This window comes from Eleutherodactylus coqui, chromosome 4 (assembly GCF_035609145.1).
Source record: "Eleutherodactylus coqui strain aEleCoq1 chromosome 4, aEleCoq1.hap1, whole genome shotgun sequence".
NCBI classification, from domain to species: Eukaryota; Metazoa; Chordata; class Amphibia; order Anura; family Eleutherodactylidae; genus Eleutherodactylus; species Eleutherodactylus coqui.
The window spans coordinates 291,086,476-291,104,240 of NC_089840.1; the positions used below are offsets into that span (position 1 = coordinate 291,086,476).

The 17,765-nt window shown below is 43.5% G+C and overlaps 1 protein-coding gene across 1 annotated transcript in view; it reads right to left on the reverse strand.

The window, feature by feature from the left end:
* The window catches only part of LOC136626783 (pregnancy zone protein-like), a 63,289-nt gene extending 47,062 nt beyond the window's left edge, over nucleotides 1-16,227 (reverse strand). The window contains exon 1 of the mRNA XM_066601787.1: nucleotides 16,134-16,227. Within this exon, the coding sequence (XP_066457884.1) occupies nucleotides 16,134-16,227 (94 nt within the window). The remainder of the gene's footprint in view (nucleotides 1-16,133) is intronic.
* Between the last annotated feature and the right edge of the window lie 1,538 nt (nucleotides 16,228-17,765).

Sequence of the window (17,765 nt, forward strand, 5' to 3'; positions counted from 1 at the left end):
GGATATATCAGGTGGGTCAGTATATAGGATGTAGTGTGTGGAAGATATATCAGGAGGCTCAGTATATAGGATGTAGTGTGTGGAAGATATATCAGGAGGCTCAGTATATAGGATGTAGTGTGTAGAGGATATATCAGGAGGGTCAGTATATAGGATGTAGTGTGGAGGATATATCAGGTGGGTCAGTATATAGAATGTTTTGTGTGGAGGATATATCAGGAGGGTCAGTATATAGGATGTACTGCGGAGGATATATCAGGAGGGTCAGTGAATAGGATGTAGTGTTGAGGATATATCGGAAAGGTCAGTATATAGGATGTAGTGTGTGGAGGAAATATCAGGAGGGTTAGTATATAGGATGTAGTCTGGAGGATATATCAGGAGGGTCAGTATATAGGATGTAGTGAGGAGGATACATCAGGAGGGTCAGTATATAGGATGTAGTGTGTGGAGGATATATCAGGAGGGTCAGTATATAGTATGTAGTGTGGAGGATATATCAGGAGGGTCAGTATATAGGATATAGTGAGGAGGATACATCAGGAGGGTCAGTATATAGGATGTAGTGTGTGGAGGATATATCAGGAGGGTCAGTATATAGGATGTAGTGTGGAGGATATATCAGGAGGGACAGTATATAGGGTGTAGTGTGGAGGATATATCAGGAGGGTCAGCAAATAGGATTTAGTGTGGAGGATATATCAGGAGGGTCAGTATATAGGATGTAGTGTGGAGGATATATCAGGAGGGTCAGTATATTGGATGTAGTGTGTGGAGGATATATCAGGAGGTCAGTATATAGGATGTAGTGCGGAGGATATATCAGGAGGGTCAGTATATAGGATGTAGTGTGTGGAGGATAAATCAGGAGGGTCAGTATATAGGATGTAGTGCGGAGGATATATCAGGAGGGTCAGTATATAGGATCTAGTGTGTGGAGGATATAGCAGAAGGGTCAGTATATAGGATGTAGTGTGTGGAGGATATATCAGGAGGTCAGTATATAGGATGTAGTGCGGAGGATATATCAGGAGGGTCAGTATATAGGATGTAGTGTGTGGAGGATACATCAGGAGGGTCAGTATATAGGATGCAGTGTGTGGAGGATATATCAGGAGGGTCAGTATATAGGATGTAGTGTGGAGGATATATCAGGAGGGTCAGTTTATTGGATGTAGTGTGTGGAGGATATATCAGGAGGTCAGTATATAGGGTGTAGTGCGGAGGATATATCAGGAGGGTCAGTATATAGGATGTAGTGTGTGGAGGATACATCAGGAGGGTCAGTATATAGGATGCAGTGTGTGGAGGATATATCAGGAGGGTCAGTAAATAGGATTTAGTGTGGAGGATATATCAGGAGGGTCAGTATATAGGATGTAGTGTGTGGGGGATATATCAGGAGGGTCAGTATATAGGATGTAGTGTGGAGGATATATCAGGAGGGTCAGTATATAGGATGCAGTGTGTGGGGGATATGTAAGGAAGGTCAGTATATAGGATGTAGTGTGTGGGGGATATGTAAGGAAGGTCAGAATATAGGATGTAGTGTGGAGGATATATCAGGAGGTCAGTATATAGGATGTAGTGAGGAGGATACGTCAGGAGGGTCAGTATATAGGATGTAGTGTGTGGAGAATATTTCTGGAGGGTCAGTATATAGGATGCAGTGTGTGGGGGATATATCAGTAGGGTCAGTATATACGATGTAGTGTGTGGAGGATATATCAGGGGGGTCAGTGTATAGGATGTAGTGTGTGAAGGATATATCAGTACAGTCAGTATATAGGATGTAGTGTGGAGGATATATCAGGAGGGTCAGTATATAGGATGTAGTGTGGAGGATATATCAGAAAGGTCAGTATATAGGATGTAGTGAGGAGGAAACATCAGGAGGGTCAGTATATAGGATGTAGTGCGTGTAGGATATATCAGGAGGGTCAGTATATAGGATGTGGTGTGGAGGATATATCAGGGGGGTCAGAATATAAGATGTAGTGTGTGGGGGACATATCAGGAGGGTCAGTATATAGGATGTAGTGTGTGGAGGATATATCAGGAGGGTCAGTATATAGGATGTAGTGTGTGGAGGATATGTAAGGAAGGTTAGTATATAGGATGAGTTGAGGAGGATACGTCAGGAGGGTCAGTATATAGGATGTAGTGTGTGGGGGATATATCAGGGGGTCAGTATATAGGATGTAGTGTGTGGAGGGTATATCAGGAGGGTCAGTATATAGGATGTAGTGTGGAGGATATATCAGGAGGGTCAGTATAAAGGATGTAGTGTGTGAAGGATATATCAGTACAGTCAGTATATAGGATGCAGTGTGGAGGACATATCAGGGGGGTCAGTATATAGGATGCAGTGTGTGCAGGATATATCAGTTGGGTCAGTGTATAGGATGTAGTGTGTGATGATATATCAGCATAGTCAGTATATAGGATGTAGTGTGTGGAGGATATATCAGGAGGGTCAGTATAGGGCATGTAGTGTGGAGGATATATCAGAAGGGTCAGTAAATAGGATGCAGTGTGTGGAGGATATATCAGGAGGGTCAGTATATAGGTTGTAGTGTGTGGGGGATATATCAGGAGGGTCAGTATATAGGATGTAGTGTGTGGAGGATATTTCAGGAGGGTCAGTATATAGGATGTATTGTGTGGAGGATATGTAAGGAAGGTCATTATATAGGATGTAGTGTGTGGAGGATATGTAAGGAAGGTCAGTATATAGGATGTAGTGTGTGGAGGATATATCAGGAGGGTCACTATATAGGATGTAGTGTGTGGGAGATATATTAGGATGGTCAGTATATAGGATGTAGTGTGGAGGATATATCAGAAAGGTCAGTATATAGGATGTAGTGAGGAGGAAACATCAGGAGGGTCAGTATATAGGATGCAGTGTGTGCAGGATATATCAGTTGGGTCAGTATATAGGATGTAGTGTGTGATGATATATCAGCATAGTCAGTATATAGGATGTAGTGTGTGGAGGATATATCAGGAGGGTCAGTATAGGGCATGTAGTGTGGAGGATATATCAGAAGGGTCAGTATATAGGATGCAGTGTGTGGAGGATATATCAGGAGGGTCAGTATATAGGTTGTAGTGTGTGGGGGATATATCAGGAGGGTCAGTATATAGGATGTAGTGTGTGGAGGATATATCAGGAGGGTCAGTATATAGTATGTAGTGCGGATGATATATCAGGAGGGTCAGTATATAGGATCTAGTGTGTGGAGGATATATCAGGAAGGTCAGTATATAGAATGTAGTGTGTGGAGGATATATCAGGAGGGTCAGTATACAGGATGTAGTGTTTGCAGAATATATGAGGAGGGTCAGTATATAGGATGTAGTGTGTGGAAGATATATCAGGAGGGTCAGTATATAGGATGTACTGTGGAGGATATATCAGGTGGGTCAGTATATAGAATGTTTTGTGTGGAGGATATATCAGGAGGGTCAGTATATAGGACATAGTGTGGAGGATATATCAGGTGGGTCAGTATATAGAAGGTAGTGTGGAGGATATATCAGGAGGGTCAGTATATAGGATGTAGTGTGTGGAGAATATATCAGGAGGGTCAGTATATAGTATGTAGTGTGTGGAGGATATATCAGGAGGGTCAGTATATAGGATGTAGTGTGTGGAAGATATATCAGGAGGCTCAGTATATAGGATGTAGTGTGTGGAGGATATATCAGGAGGGTCAGTATATAGCATGTAGTGCGGATGATATATCAGGAGGGTCAGTATTTAGGATCTAGTGTGTGGAGGATATATCAGGAAGGTCAGTATATAGAATGTAGTGTGTGGAGGATATATCAGGAGGGTCAGTATACAGGATGTAGTGTTTGCAGAATATATGAGGAGGGTCAGTATATAGGATGTAGTGTGTGGAGGATATATCAGGAGGGTCAGTATATAGGATGTACTGTGGAGGATATATCAGGTGGGTCAGTATATAGAATGTTTTGTGTGGAGGATATATCAGGAGGGTCAGTATATAGGACATAGTGTGGAGGATATATCAGGTGGGTCAGTATATAGGATGTAGTGTGTGGAAGATATATCAGGAGGCTCAGTATATAGGATGTAGTGTGTGGAAGATATATCAGGAGGCTCAGTATATAGGATGTAGTGTGTAGAGGATATATCAGGAGGGTCAGTATATAGGATGTAGTGTGGAGGATATATCAGGTGGGTCAGTATATAGAATGTTTTGTGTGGAGGATATATCAGGAGGGTCAGTATATAGGATGTACTGCGGAGGATATATCAGGAGGGTCAGTGAATAGGATGTAGTGTTGAGGATATATCGGAAAGGTCAGTATATAGGATGTAGTGTGTGGAGGAAATATCAGGAGGGTTAGTATATAGGATGTAGTCTGGAGGATATATCAGGAGGGTCAGTATATAGGATGTAGTGAGGAGGATACATCAGGAGGGTCAGTATATAGGATGTAGTGTGTGGAGGATATATCAGGAGGGTCAGTATATAGTATGTAGTGTGGAGGATATATCAGGAGGGTCAGTATATAGGATATAGTGAGGAGGATACATCAGGAGGGTCAGTATATAGGATGTAGTGTGTGGAGGATATATCAGGAGGGTCAGTATATAGGATGTAGTGTGGAGGATATATCAGGAGGGACAGTATATAGGGTGTAGTGTGGAGGATATATCAGGAGGGTCAGTATATAGGATGTAGTGTGGAGGATATATCAGGAGGGTCAGTATATTGGATGTAGTGTGTGGAGGATATATCAGGAGGTCAGTATATAGGATGTAGTGCGGAGGATATATCAGGAGGGTCAGTATATAGGATGTAGTGTGTGGAGGATAAATCAGGAGGGTCAGTATATAGGATGTAGTGCGGAGGATATATCAGGAGGGTCAGTATATAGGATCTAGTGTGTGGAGGATATAGCAGAAGGGTCAGTATATAGGATGTAGTGTGTGGAGGATATATCAGGAGGTCAGTATATAGGATGTAGTGCGGAGGATATATCAGGAGGGTCAGTATATAGGATGTAGTGTGTGGAGGATACATCAGGAGGGTCAGTATATAGGATGCAGTGTGTGGAGGATATATCAGGAGGGTCAGTATATAGGATGTAGTGTGGAGGATATATCAGGAGGGTCAGTTTATTGGATGTAGTGTGTGGAGGATATATCAGGAGGTCAGTATATAGGGTGTAGTGCGGAGGATATATCAGGAGGGTCAGTATATAGGATGTAGTGTGTGGAGGATACATCAGGAGGGTCAGTATATAGGATGCAGTGTGTGGAGGATATATCAGGAGGGTCAGTAAATAGGATTTAGTGTGGAGGATATATCAGGAGGGTCAGTATATAGGATGTAGTGTGTGGGGGATATATCAGGAGGGTCAGTATATAGGATGTAGTGTGGAGGATATATCAGGAGGGTCAGTATATAGGATGCAGTGTGTGGGGGATATGTAAGGAAGGTCAGTATATAGGATGTAGTGTGTGGGGGATATGTAAGGAAGGTCAGAATATAGGATGTAGTGTGGAGGATATATCAGGAGGTCAGTATATAGGATGTAGTGAGGAGGATACGTCAGGAGGGTCAGTATATAGGATGTAGTGTGTGGAGAATATTTCTGGAGGGTCAGTATATAGGATGCAGTGTGTGGGGGATATATCAGTAGGGTCAGTATATACGATGTAGTGTGTGGAGGATATATCAGGGGGGTCAGTGTATAGGATGTAGTGTGTGAAGGATATATCAGTACAGTCAGTATATAGGATGTAGTGTGGAGGATATATCAGGAGGGTCAGTATATAGGATGTAGTGTGGAGGATATATCAGAAAGGTCAGTATATAGGATGTAGTGAGGAGGAAACATCAGGAGGGTCAGTATATAGGATGTAGTGCGTGTAGGATATATCAGGAGGGTCAGTATATAGGATGTGGTGTGGAGGATATATCAGGGGGGTCAGAATATAAGATGTAGTGTGTGGGGGACATATCAGGAGGGTCAGTATATAGGATGTAGTGTGTGGAGGATATATCAGGAGGGTCAGTATATAGGATGTAGTGTGTGGAGGATATGTAAGGAAGGTTAGTATATAGGATGAGTTGAGGAGGATACGTCAGGAGGGTCAGTATATAGGATGTAGTGTGTGGGGGATATATCAGGGGGTCAGTATATAGGATGTAGTGTGTGGAGGGTATATCAGGAGGGTCAGTATATAGGATGTAGTGTGGAGGATATATCAGGAGGGTCAGTATAAAGGATGTAGTGTGTGAAGGATATATCAGTACAGTCAGTATATAGGATGCAGTGTGGAGGACATATCAGGAGGGTCAGTATATAGGATGCAGTGTGTGCAGGATATATCAGTTGGGTCAGTATATAGGATGTAGTGTGTGATGATATATCAGCATAGTCAGTATATAGGATGTAGTGTGTGGAGGATATATCAGGAGGGTCAGTATAGGGCATGTAGTGTGGAGGATATATCAGAAGGGTCAGTAAATAGGATGCAGTGTGTGGAGGATATATCAGGAGGGTCAGTATATAGGTTGTAGTGTGTGGGGGATATATCAGGAGGGTCAGTATATAGGATGTAGTGTGTGGAGGATATTTCAGGAGGGTCAGTATATAGGATGTATTGTGTGGAGGATATGTAAGGAAGGTCATTATATAGGATGTAGTGTGTGGAGGATATGTAAGGAAGGTCAGTATATAGGATGTAGTGTGTGGAGGATATATCAGGAGGGTCACTATATAGGATGTAGTGTGTGGGAGATATATTAGGATGGTCAGTATATAGGATGTAGTGTGGAGGATATATCAGAAAGGTCAGTATATAGGATGTAGTGAGGAGGAAACATCAGGAGGGTCAGTATATAGGATGCAGTGTGTGCAGGATATATCAGTTGGGTCAGTATATAGGATGTAGTGTGTGATGATATATCAGCATAGTCAGTATATAGGATGTAGTGTGTGGAGGATATATCAGGAGGGTCAGTATAGGGCATGTAGTGTGGAGGATATATCAGAAGGGTCAGTATATAGGATGCAGTGTGTGGAGGATATATCAGGAGGGTCAGTATATAGGTTGTAGTGTGTGGGGGATATATCAGGAGGGTCAGTATATAGGATGTAGTGTGTGGAGGATATATCAGGAGGGTCAGTATATAGTATGTAGTGCGGATGATATATCAGGAGGGTCAGTATATAGGATCTAGTGTGTGGAGGATATATCAGGAAGGTCAGTATACAGAATGTAGTGTGTGGAGGATATATCAGGAGGGTCAGTATACAGGATGTAGTGTTTGCAGAATATATGAGGAGGGTCAGTATATAGGATGTAGTGTGTGGAGGATATATCAGGAGGGTCAGTATATAGGATGTACTGTGGAGGATATATCAGGTGGGTCAGTATATAGAATGTTTTGTGTGGAGGATATATCAGGAGGGTCAGTATATAGGACATAGTGTGGAGGATATATCAGGTGGGTCAGTATATAGAAGGTAGTGTGGAGGATATATCAGGAGGGTCAGTATATAGGATGTAGTGTGTGGAGAATATATCAGGAGGGTCAGTATATAGTATGTAGTGTGTGGAGGATATATCAGGAGGGTCAGTATATAGGATGTAGTGTGTGGAAGATATATCAGGAGGCTCAGTATATAGGATGTAGTGTGTGGAGGATATATCAGGAGGGTCAGTATATAGGATGTAGTGTGGAGGATATATCAGGAGGGTCAGTATATAGGATGTAGTGTGGAGGATATATCAGGAGGGTCAGTATATAGGATGTAGTGTGTGGAGGATATATCAGGAGGGTCAGTATATAGGATGTAGCGTGGAGGATATATCAGGAGGGTCAATATATATAGCATGTAGTGTGGGGGATATATCGGGAGGGTCAGTATATAGGATGTAGTGTGGAGGACATATATCAGGAGGCTCAGTATATAGGATGTAGTGTGGAGGATATATCAGGAGGATCAGTATATAGTATGTAGTGTGGAGGATATTTCAGGAGGCTCAGTATATGGGATGTAGTGTGGAGGATATATCAGGAGGTCAGTATATAGGATGTAGCGTGTGGAGGATACATCAGAAGGCTCAGTATATAGGATGTAGTGTGGAGGACATATATCAGGAGGCTCAGTATATAGGATGTAGTGTGGAGGATATATCAGGAGGATCAGTATATAGTATGTAGTGTGGAGGATATTTCAGGAGGCTCAGTATATGGGATGTAGTGTGGAGGATATATCAGGAGGTCAGTATATAGGATGTAGTGTGTGGAGGATATATCAGGAGGGTCAGTATATAGGATGTAGTGTGTGAAGGATATATCAGGAGGGTCAGTATACAGGATGTAGTGTTTGGAGAATATATGAGGAGGGTCAGTATATAGGATGTAGTGTGTGGAGGATATATCAGGAGGGTCAGTATATAGGATGTACTGTGGAGGATATATCAGGTGGGTCAGTATAAAGAATGTAATGTGTGGAGGATATATCAGGAGGGACAGTATATAGGATATAGTGTGGAGGATATATCCGGTGGGTCAGTATATAGAAGGTAGTGTGGAGGATATATCAGGAGGGTCAGTATATAGGATGTAGTGTGTGGAGAATATATCAGGAGGGTCAGTATATAGTATGTAGTGTGTGGAGGATAAATCAGGAGGGTCAGTATATAGGATGTAGTGTGTAGAGGATTTTTCAGAGCGGTGAGTATATAGGATGTAGTGTGTGGAGGATATATCAGGGGGGTCAGTATATAGGATATAGTGTGTGGAGGATATATCAGGAGGGTCAGTATATAGGATGTAGCGTGGAGGATATATCAGGAGGGTCAATATATATAGCATGTAGTGTGGGGGATATATCGGGAGGGTCAGTATATAGGATGTAGTGTGTGAAGGATACATCAGAAGGCTCAGTATATAGGATGTAGTGTGGAGGACATATATCAGGAGGCTCAGTATATAGGATGTAGTGTGGAGGATATATCAGGAGGATCAGTATATAGTATGTAGTGTGGAGGATATTTCAGGAGGCTCAGTATATGGGATGTAGTGTGGAGGATATATCAGGAGGTCAGTATATAGGATGTAGTGTGTGGAGGATATATCAGGAGGGTCAGTATATAGCATGTAGTGCGGATGATATATCAGGAGGGTCAGTATATAGGATCTAGTGTGTGGAGGATATATCAGGAAGGTCAGTATATAGAATGTAGTGTGTGGAGGATATATCAGGAGGGTCAGTATACAGGATGTAGTGTTTGCAGAATATATGAGGAGGGTCAGTATATAGGATGTAGTGTGTGGAGGATATATCAGGAGGGTCAGTATATAGTATGTAGTGTGGAGGATATATCAGGAGGGTCAGTATATAGGATATAGTGAGGAGGATATATCAGGTGGGTCAGTATATAGAATGTTTTGTGTGGAGGATATATCAGGAGGGTCAGTATATAGGACATAGTGTGGAGGATATATCAGGTGGGTCAGTATATAGGATGTAGTGTGTGGAAGATATATCAGGAGGCTCAGTATATAGGATGTAGTGTGTGGAAGATATATCAGGAGGCTCAGTATATAGGATGTAGTGTGTAGAGGATATATCAGGAGGGTCAGTATATAGGATGTAGTGTGGAGGATATATCAGGTGGGTCAGTATATAGAATGTTTTGTGTGGAGGATATATCAGGAGGGTCAGTATATAGGATGTACTGCGGAGGATATATCAGGAGGGTCAGTGAATAGGATGTAGTGTTGAGGATATATCGGAAAGGTCAGTATATAGGATGTAGTGTGTGGAGGAAATATCAGGAGGGTTAGTATATAGGATGTAGTCTGGAGGATATATCAGGAGGGTCAGTATATAGGATGTAGTGAGGAGGATACATCAGGAGGGTCAGTATATAGGATGTAGTGTGTGGAGGATATATCAGGAGGGTCAGTATATAGTATGTAGTGTGGAGGATATATCAGGAGGGTCAGTATATAGGATATAGTGAGGAGGATACATCAGGAGGGTCAGTATATAGGATGTAGTGTGTGGAGGATATATCAGGAGGGTCAGTATATAGGATGTAGTGTGGAGGATATATCAGGAGGGACAGTATATAGGGTGTAGTGTGGAGGATATATCAGGAGGGTCAGCAAATAGGATTTAGTGTGGAGGATATATCAGGAGGGTCAGTATATAGGATGTAGTGTGGAGGATATATCAGGAGGGTCAGTATATTGGATGTAGTGTGTGGAGGATATATCAGGAGGTCAGTATATAGGATGTAGTGCGGAGGATATATCAGGAGGGTCAGTATATAGGATGTAGTGTGTGGAGGATAAATCAGGAGGGTCAGTATATAGGATGTAGTGCGGAGGATATATCAGGAGGGTCAGTATATATGATCTAGTGTGTGGAGGATATAGCAGAAGGGTCAGTATATAGGATGTAGTGTGTGGAGGATATAGCAGAAGGGTCAGTATATAGGATGTAGTGCGGAGGATATATCAGGAGGGTCAGTATATAGGATGTAGTGTGTGGAGGATACATCAGGAGGGTCAGTATATAGGATGCAGTGTGTGGAGGATATATCAGGAGGGTCAGTATATAGGATGTAGTGTGGAGGATATATCAGGAGGGTCAGTTTATTGGATGTAGTGTGTGGAGGATATATCAGGAGGTCAGTATATAGGATGTAGTGCGGAGGATATATCAGGAGGGTCAGTATATAGGATGTAGTGTGTGGAGGATACATCAGGAGGGTCAGTATATAGGATGCAGTGTGTGGAGGATACATCAGGAGGGTCAGTAAATAGGATTTAGTGTGGAGGATATATCAGGAGGGTCAGTATATAGGATGTAGTGTGTGGGGGATATATCAGGAGGGTCAGTATATAGGATGTAGTGTGGAGGATATATCAGGAGGGTCAGTATATAGGATGCAGTGTGTGGGGGATATGTAAGGAAGGTCAGTATATAGGATGTAGTGTGTGGGGGATATGTAAGGAAGGTCAGAATATAGGATGTAGTGTGGAGGATATATCAGGAGGTCAGTATATAGGATGTAGTGAGGAGGATACGTCAGGAGGGTCAGTATATAGGATGTAGTGTGTGGAGAATATTTCTGGAGGGTCAGTATATAGGATGCAGTGTGTGGGGGATATATCAGTAGGGTCAGTATATACGATGTAGTGTGTGGAGGATATATCAGGGGGGTCAGTGTATAGGATGTAGTGTGTGAAGGATATATCAGTACAGTCAGTATATAGGATGTAGTGTGGAGGATATATCAGGAGGGTCAGTATATAGGATGTAGTGTGGAGGATATATCAGAAAGGTCAGTATATAGGATGTAGTGAGGAGGAAACATCAGGAGGGTCAGTATATAGGATGTAGTGCGTGTAGGATATATCAGGAGGGTCAGTATATAGGATGTGGTGTGGAGGATATATCAGGGGGGTCAGAATATAAGATGTAGTGTGAGGGGACATATCAGGAGGGTCAGTATATAGGATGTAGTGTGTGGAGGATATATCAGGAGGGTCAGTATATAGGATGTAGTGTGTGGAGGATATGTAAGGAAGGTTAGTATATAGGATGAGTTGAGGAGGATACGTCAGGAGGGTCAGTATATAGGATGTAGTGTGTGGGGGATATATCAGGGGGTCAGTATATAGGATGTAGTGTGTGGAGGGTATATCAGGAGGGTCAGTATATAGGATGTAGTGTGGAGGATATATCAGGAGGGTCAGTATAAAGGATGTAGTGTGTGAAGGATATATCAGTACAGTCAGTATATAGGATGCAGTGTGGAGGACATATCAGGAGGGTCAGTATATAGGATGCAGTGTGTGCAGGATATATCAGTTGGGTCAGTATATAGGATGTAGTGTGTGATGATATATCAGCATAGTCAGTATATAGGATGTAGTGTGTGGAGGATATATCAGGAGGGTCAGTATAGGGCATGTAGTGTGGAGGATATATCAGAAGGGTCAGTAAATAGGATGCAGTGTGTGGAGGATATATCAGGAGGGTCAGTATATAGGTTGTAGTGTGTGGGGGATATATCAGGAGGGTCAGTATATAGGATGTAGTGTGTGGAGGATATTTCAGGAGGGTCAGTATATAGGATGTATTGTGTGGAGGATATGTAAGGAAGGTCATTATATAGGATGTAGTGTGTGGAGGATATGTAAGGAAGGTCAGTATATAGGATGTAGTGTGTGGAGGATATATCAGGAGGGTCACTATATAGGATGTAGTGTGTGGGAGATATATTAGGATGGTCAGTATATAGGATGTAGTGTGGAGGATATATCAGAAAGGTCAGTATATAGGATGTAGTGAGGAGGAAACATCAGGAGGGTCAGTATATAGGATGCAGTGTGTGCAGGATATATCAGTTGGGTCAGTATATAGGATGTAGTGTGTGATGATATATCAGCATAGTCAGTATATAGGATGTAGTGTGTGGAGGATATATCAGGAGGGTCAGTATAGGGCATGTAGTGTGGAGGATATATCAGAAGGGTCAGTATATAGGATGCAGTGTGTGGAGGATATATCAGGAGGGTCAGTATATAGGTTGTAGTGTGTGGGGGATATATCAGGAGGGTCAGTATATAGGATGTAGTGTGTGGAGGATATATCAGGAGGGTCAGTATATAGTATGTAGTGCGGATGATATATCAGGAGGGTCAGTATATAGGATCTAGTGTGTGGAGGATATATCAGGAAGGTCAGTATATAGAATGTAGTGTGTGGAGGATATATCAGGAGGGTCAGTATACAGGATGTAGTGTTTGCAGAATATATGAGGAGGGTCAGTATATAGGATGTAGTGTGTGGAGGATATATCAGGAGGGTCAGTATATAGGATGTACTGTGGAGGATATATCAGGTGGGTCAGTATATAGAATGTTTTGTGTGGAGGATATATCAGGAGGGTCTGTATATAGTATGTAGTGTGTGGGGGATATATCAGGTGGTCAGTATATAGGATGTAGTGTGTGGAGGATATATCAGGAGGGTCAGTATATAGGATGTAGTGTGTGGAGGGTATATCAGGAGGGTCAGTATATAGGATGTAGTGTGTGGAGGGTATATCAGGAGGGTCAGTATATAGGATGTAATGTGTGGAGGATATATCAGGAGGGTCAGTATATAGGATGTAGTGTGTGGGAGATATATTAGGATGGTCAGTATATAGGATGTAGTGTGTGGAGGATATATCAGGAGGGTCAGTATATAGGATGTAGTGTGTGGAGGGTATATCAGGAGGGTCAGTATATAGGATGTAATGTGTGGAGGATATATCAGGAGGGTCAGTATATAGGATGTAGTGTGTGGAGGATATATCAGGAGGGTCAGTATATAGGATGTAGTGTGTGGAGGATATATCAGGAGGGTCATTATATAGGATGTAGTGTGTGGAGGATATATCAGGAGGGTCAGTATATAGGATGTAGTGTGTGGGATATATCAGGAGGGTCAGTATATAGGATGTAGTGTGTGGAGGATATATCAGGAGGGTTAGTATATAGGATGTAGTGTGCGGAGGACATATCAGGAGGGTCAGTATATAGGATGTAGTGTGTGGAGGATATATATAGACGGTCAGTATATTGGATTTAGTATGTCGGGAGGATCAGTATATTGGATATGTATTTATATATGCATATGAACCTCCTAATGCTGGGCTGGCCGACACCGGCATTGAACCATCAATTATGTAACCCGACATTTCTTCATAGTACATGTACCCTAGACATAAGGAAACACTGAGGTTATTATACAGATTATTCTGCAGGGAGCGGATCGGTTTACCTCCATAATTGTCATCGTCTCTGGATCTCTGTTTTCGCCGGTCGTGTCGCAGGTCTCACCTGTTTGTCTATTGCTTTACTTCTTTTCTTCCTATAGCAGATTATCACACATAATGGACGCTTTTCATATAGAATCTATGGGTGTTTTGGGGGTCTGTGAGGTTCTGCACCCCTGATGGCGCTGCCACAATTCCTCTACTAGTTTTTGTTTCTTGCTGCCGAGATCTTGTTATTTTTTTTTTCTAAGAACATTTTGGACATTTTATAGCTTTTAAAGAATTATTATATTACGTTGGGATTTTTTTAAAGTGTTGCCTCCGCCGTGGGGCGATGATATGACGTTACATTTGCTGCGTTCTGTTTATGGGATTGATTAGGAGGTCATTGTATGTTTTTTTTTACATCTTCTCTACAGTAATCTGGGCCTGAATATCGCCCGGTATCAGACATCGTCGTCGAGTTTTATACATGGAGCTGTCATACACCCATCAGTTCTTATCACACTCCAGAGAGATGAGATATGAGGTGCTGTAAAGCTACCGTATGCCCTAAACACCCCATATCTCAGCATCCTGGGGTGTGATTAGGAGAGAAAGGTATTGCAGCTCTGCAACACACCCTATCACACTCAAGGAAGCTGAAATATGTGTTGGGGCATACAGTAGCTCTACAACATCTCTTATCGTAGCTTTCTGATGTGTGATAAAGGGAGATGTAGAGCTATCATACACTCATCCAATGAGATGAGATATTAGGTGTTGTAGAGCTACTGTATCCCCCAACACTCATATATCAGCTTCTGTGAGTGTGATATGGTCTGTTGCAGAGCTGCAATACCTTTCTCTCTTAATCACACTACAGGAAGCTGAGATATGGGGTGTTGGAGGGATATGGTAGCTCTACAACACCCCTTATCTCAGCTTCCTGGAGTGTGATAAGGGGAGATGGAAGGCTACGAACCCCCACCTCCCCTTATTGCACTCTAGGAAGCTGATAAATGGGGTGTACCTGTGCCTGAAGCTTGGATGAACCATTGTAGTCACCATTAATTGCCTTTTTTGAATAATATGAAAAAAAATCTGGATGACTCTAGTTCATGTTTCGGTGACATAGAGCGCCCTTACTTTTGCCCCTTTTATCTCCCTGTCCACCATATTAGAGTGGTCTGTTCTCAATATACATGGACTGTATATGTGCCGATGCTTCCTTCCATGCAAATAAAAAGATGGAAAAATGTCTCTACAGTGCCACCTATTGGAAAGCAGCATTCCTGCAAGTTAATGTCAGATCTTTTAAGACGTCTTCTAACAATGATTGGGAATTATGAGGCTCTCACCAGCCAGGAGCCTACTGCAGACCGATGAGGGGCAAAAACCTCAAAACAGTCTGTACACGGTTATCTCTTCCTTCTGGAGAAGACTCTGGCTTTGCTTTATATTCCCAGTCATAGTTATATGGCTTATTAAAAGGACTGATATTAACTTGCAGGAATGCTGCCTTCCAATAGGTGGCACTGTAGAGGCATTGTTCCATCTTTCCATTTACATACATTTCCCAGAAGAGTATGGGTGGCCTTATTAGTCTCCTCAATAGCTGTTCTCTCTAAGGAGAGACCATATTCTTCCTGACCCAATACTTCCTTCCACTATAGATGCAACTTTGGGTATTTCTGCAGATTAGACCCCCTTTTCCCGTTTACCCTTCGCTCTATCACCCATTATTTGCAGCCAGTGGATAGCAGGCTCTATAGATTAGATACAATGTGATGGACAACACGGACACAACAGCTATCTTCCTTATCTTCCCTTATTTGTGTTATAACACCCCAATATCCTCTCCAAAGTGCTGAGATCAGATCAGCCTCCCAATAATGAATATATCTTCCGGATGGGATAAATCTTGGGTCATCTAAACCGCCAAAATAAGTGTTTTATTCCTGCAAACCATAGCCAATACCGCAGATACAAGTCTTCTTTCAGGTCAAACTCCTGACCCATAGTAACAAAAGACTTTACAAGGATCTGTAATCCAGTTACTCCGCTCTCACCGCCCCTCTACTCTCCCAGGTCTCACACCCAGTAATCTTATTTCATCCCATGCAGCCCACCAAGGGGCGCCCCTACCATGTGGCGATCTCAGAGATACAGTAACATGACGATCAACTCACTTACCTAGTGAAGACAGGAGAAGGACCCCACCGACTCTACTCAGTGCAGCGCCATCAGGATCGGTCAGCAGAGAGATCAATAATAATATAATCCGACACATACAAAGATTACTTACCACCTTCAAATATACAGGTGGTCGGAGCGACAATGTCCCAGCTGGTCAAAATGTGGAGACCATTCTCCTGGTGAGAGAAGAAGCAGATCACCATCATTGATATATAAAGGCGAAGACCAGGAGAAACTTTATTTTATATATACAAACACACACATATACAGAACAGGAGAAGTGCTATTGTGCATTGTGTATATACACTCTTGTCAAGAAAACCATCCCGCCCCTAGGAGGAGTTGTCGTGCTGCAAAACTCATCCTGCAGTTATATGTCAGGCAGATATACAAATGATGAGTTGTGGTTATTAGATGAACGGTCTTGTCACCGGAGGCCCTAAAAGTGGTTCCCCCCTTGGCCTATAAGAGGCTCTCAGAGGCTCCTTGTGTGTAGTGACCTCTTCTTCCGCTTGTGTAGAGCTTGTTGACCACTAGATGCCTCTACGATGCGGAGAAGAAATTTCACCCCATTACCAGAGTCTGAGAGGGGCGCATTATTGGGATGTGGGAAGCTGAATGGTCGTATCCATGAATTGTCCTCCACCGGCCGTTCTTACTTGACTGTTAGAAGGTGTTGGGACCAGTGGATATGTGAGGGTACACAAGCTGACCAGGCTCAGGACCCCCCCCCTACAGACCACCAGTAGTGAGAAGCGTCTGACCAGACTGTTAGGAGGTGTTGGGACCAGTGAATGTGTGAGGGCACACAAGGTGACCGGGCTCAGGACGCCCCCTACAGACTACCAGTAGAGAGGAGCATCTGACCAGACTGTTAGGAGGTGTTATGACCAGTTAATGTGAGGGTACACAAGGTGACTGGGCTCAGGACACCCCCTACAGACCATCAGTACTGAGGAGCATCTGACCAGACTGTTAGGAGGTGGTGGGACCAGTGGATGTGTGAGGGTACACAAGGTGACTGGGCTCTGGATGCACCTGACAGACCACCAGTAGACAAGAGCATCTGACCAGACTGTTAGGAGGTGTTGGGACCAGTGGATGGGGGCACACAAGGTGACCGGTCTCAGGACGCCCCCTAAAGACCACAGTTACAGAGGAGCGTCTGACCAGACTGTTAGGAGGTGTTGGGACCAGTGGATGTGTGAGAGCACATGAGGTGACCGGGCTGAGGACCCCCTGACAGACCACCAGTAGAGAGGAGCATCTGACCAGACAGTTAGGAGGTGTTGGGACCAGTGGATGTGTGAGGGCACACAAGGTGACCGGGCTCAGGATGCCCCCTACAGACCACCAGTAGAGAGGAGCATCTGACCAGACAGTTAGGAGGTGTTGGTACCAGTGGATGGGGGCACACAAGGTGACCGGGCTCAGGAATCCCCCCTACAGAGCACCAGTAGAGAGGAGCGTCTGACCACCGTTAGGTGGTGTTGGGACCAGCGGATGGGGGCACACAAGGTGACTGGGCTCAGGACGCCCCCTACAGACCACCAGTAGAGGGGAGCATCTGACCAGACTGTTAGGAGGTGTTGGGACCAGTGGATGTGTGACAGCACACAAGGTGACCGGGTTCAGGACCCCCCTATAGGCCACTAGCAGAGGGGAGCGTCTGACCAGACTGTTAGGAGGTGTTGGGACCGGTGGATGGGGGTACACAAGCTGACTGGGCTCAGGCCGCCCC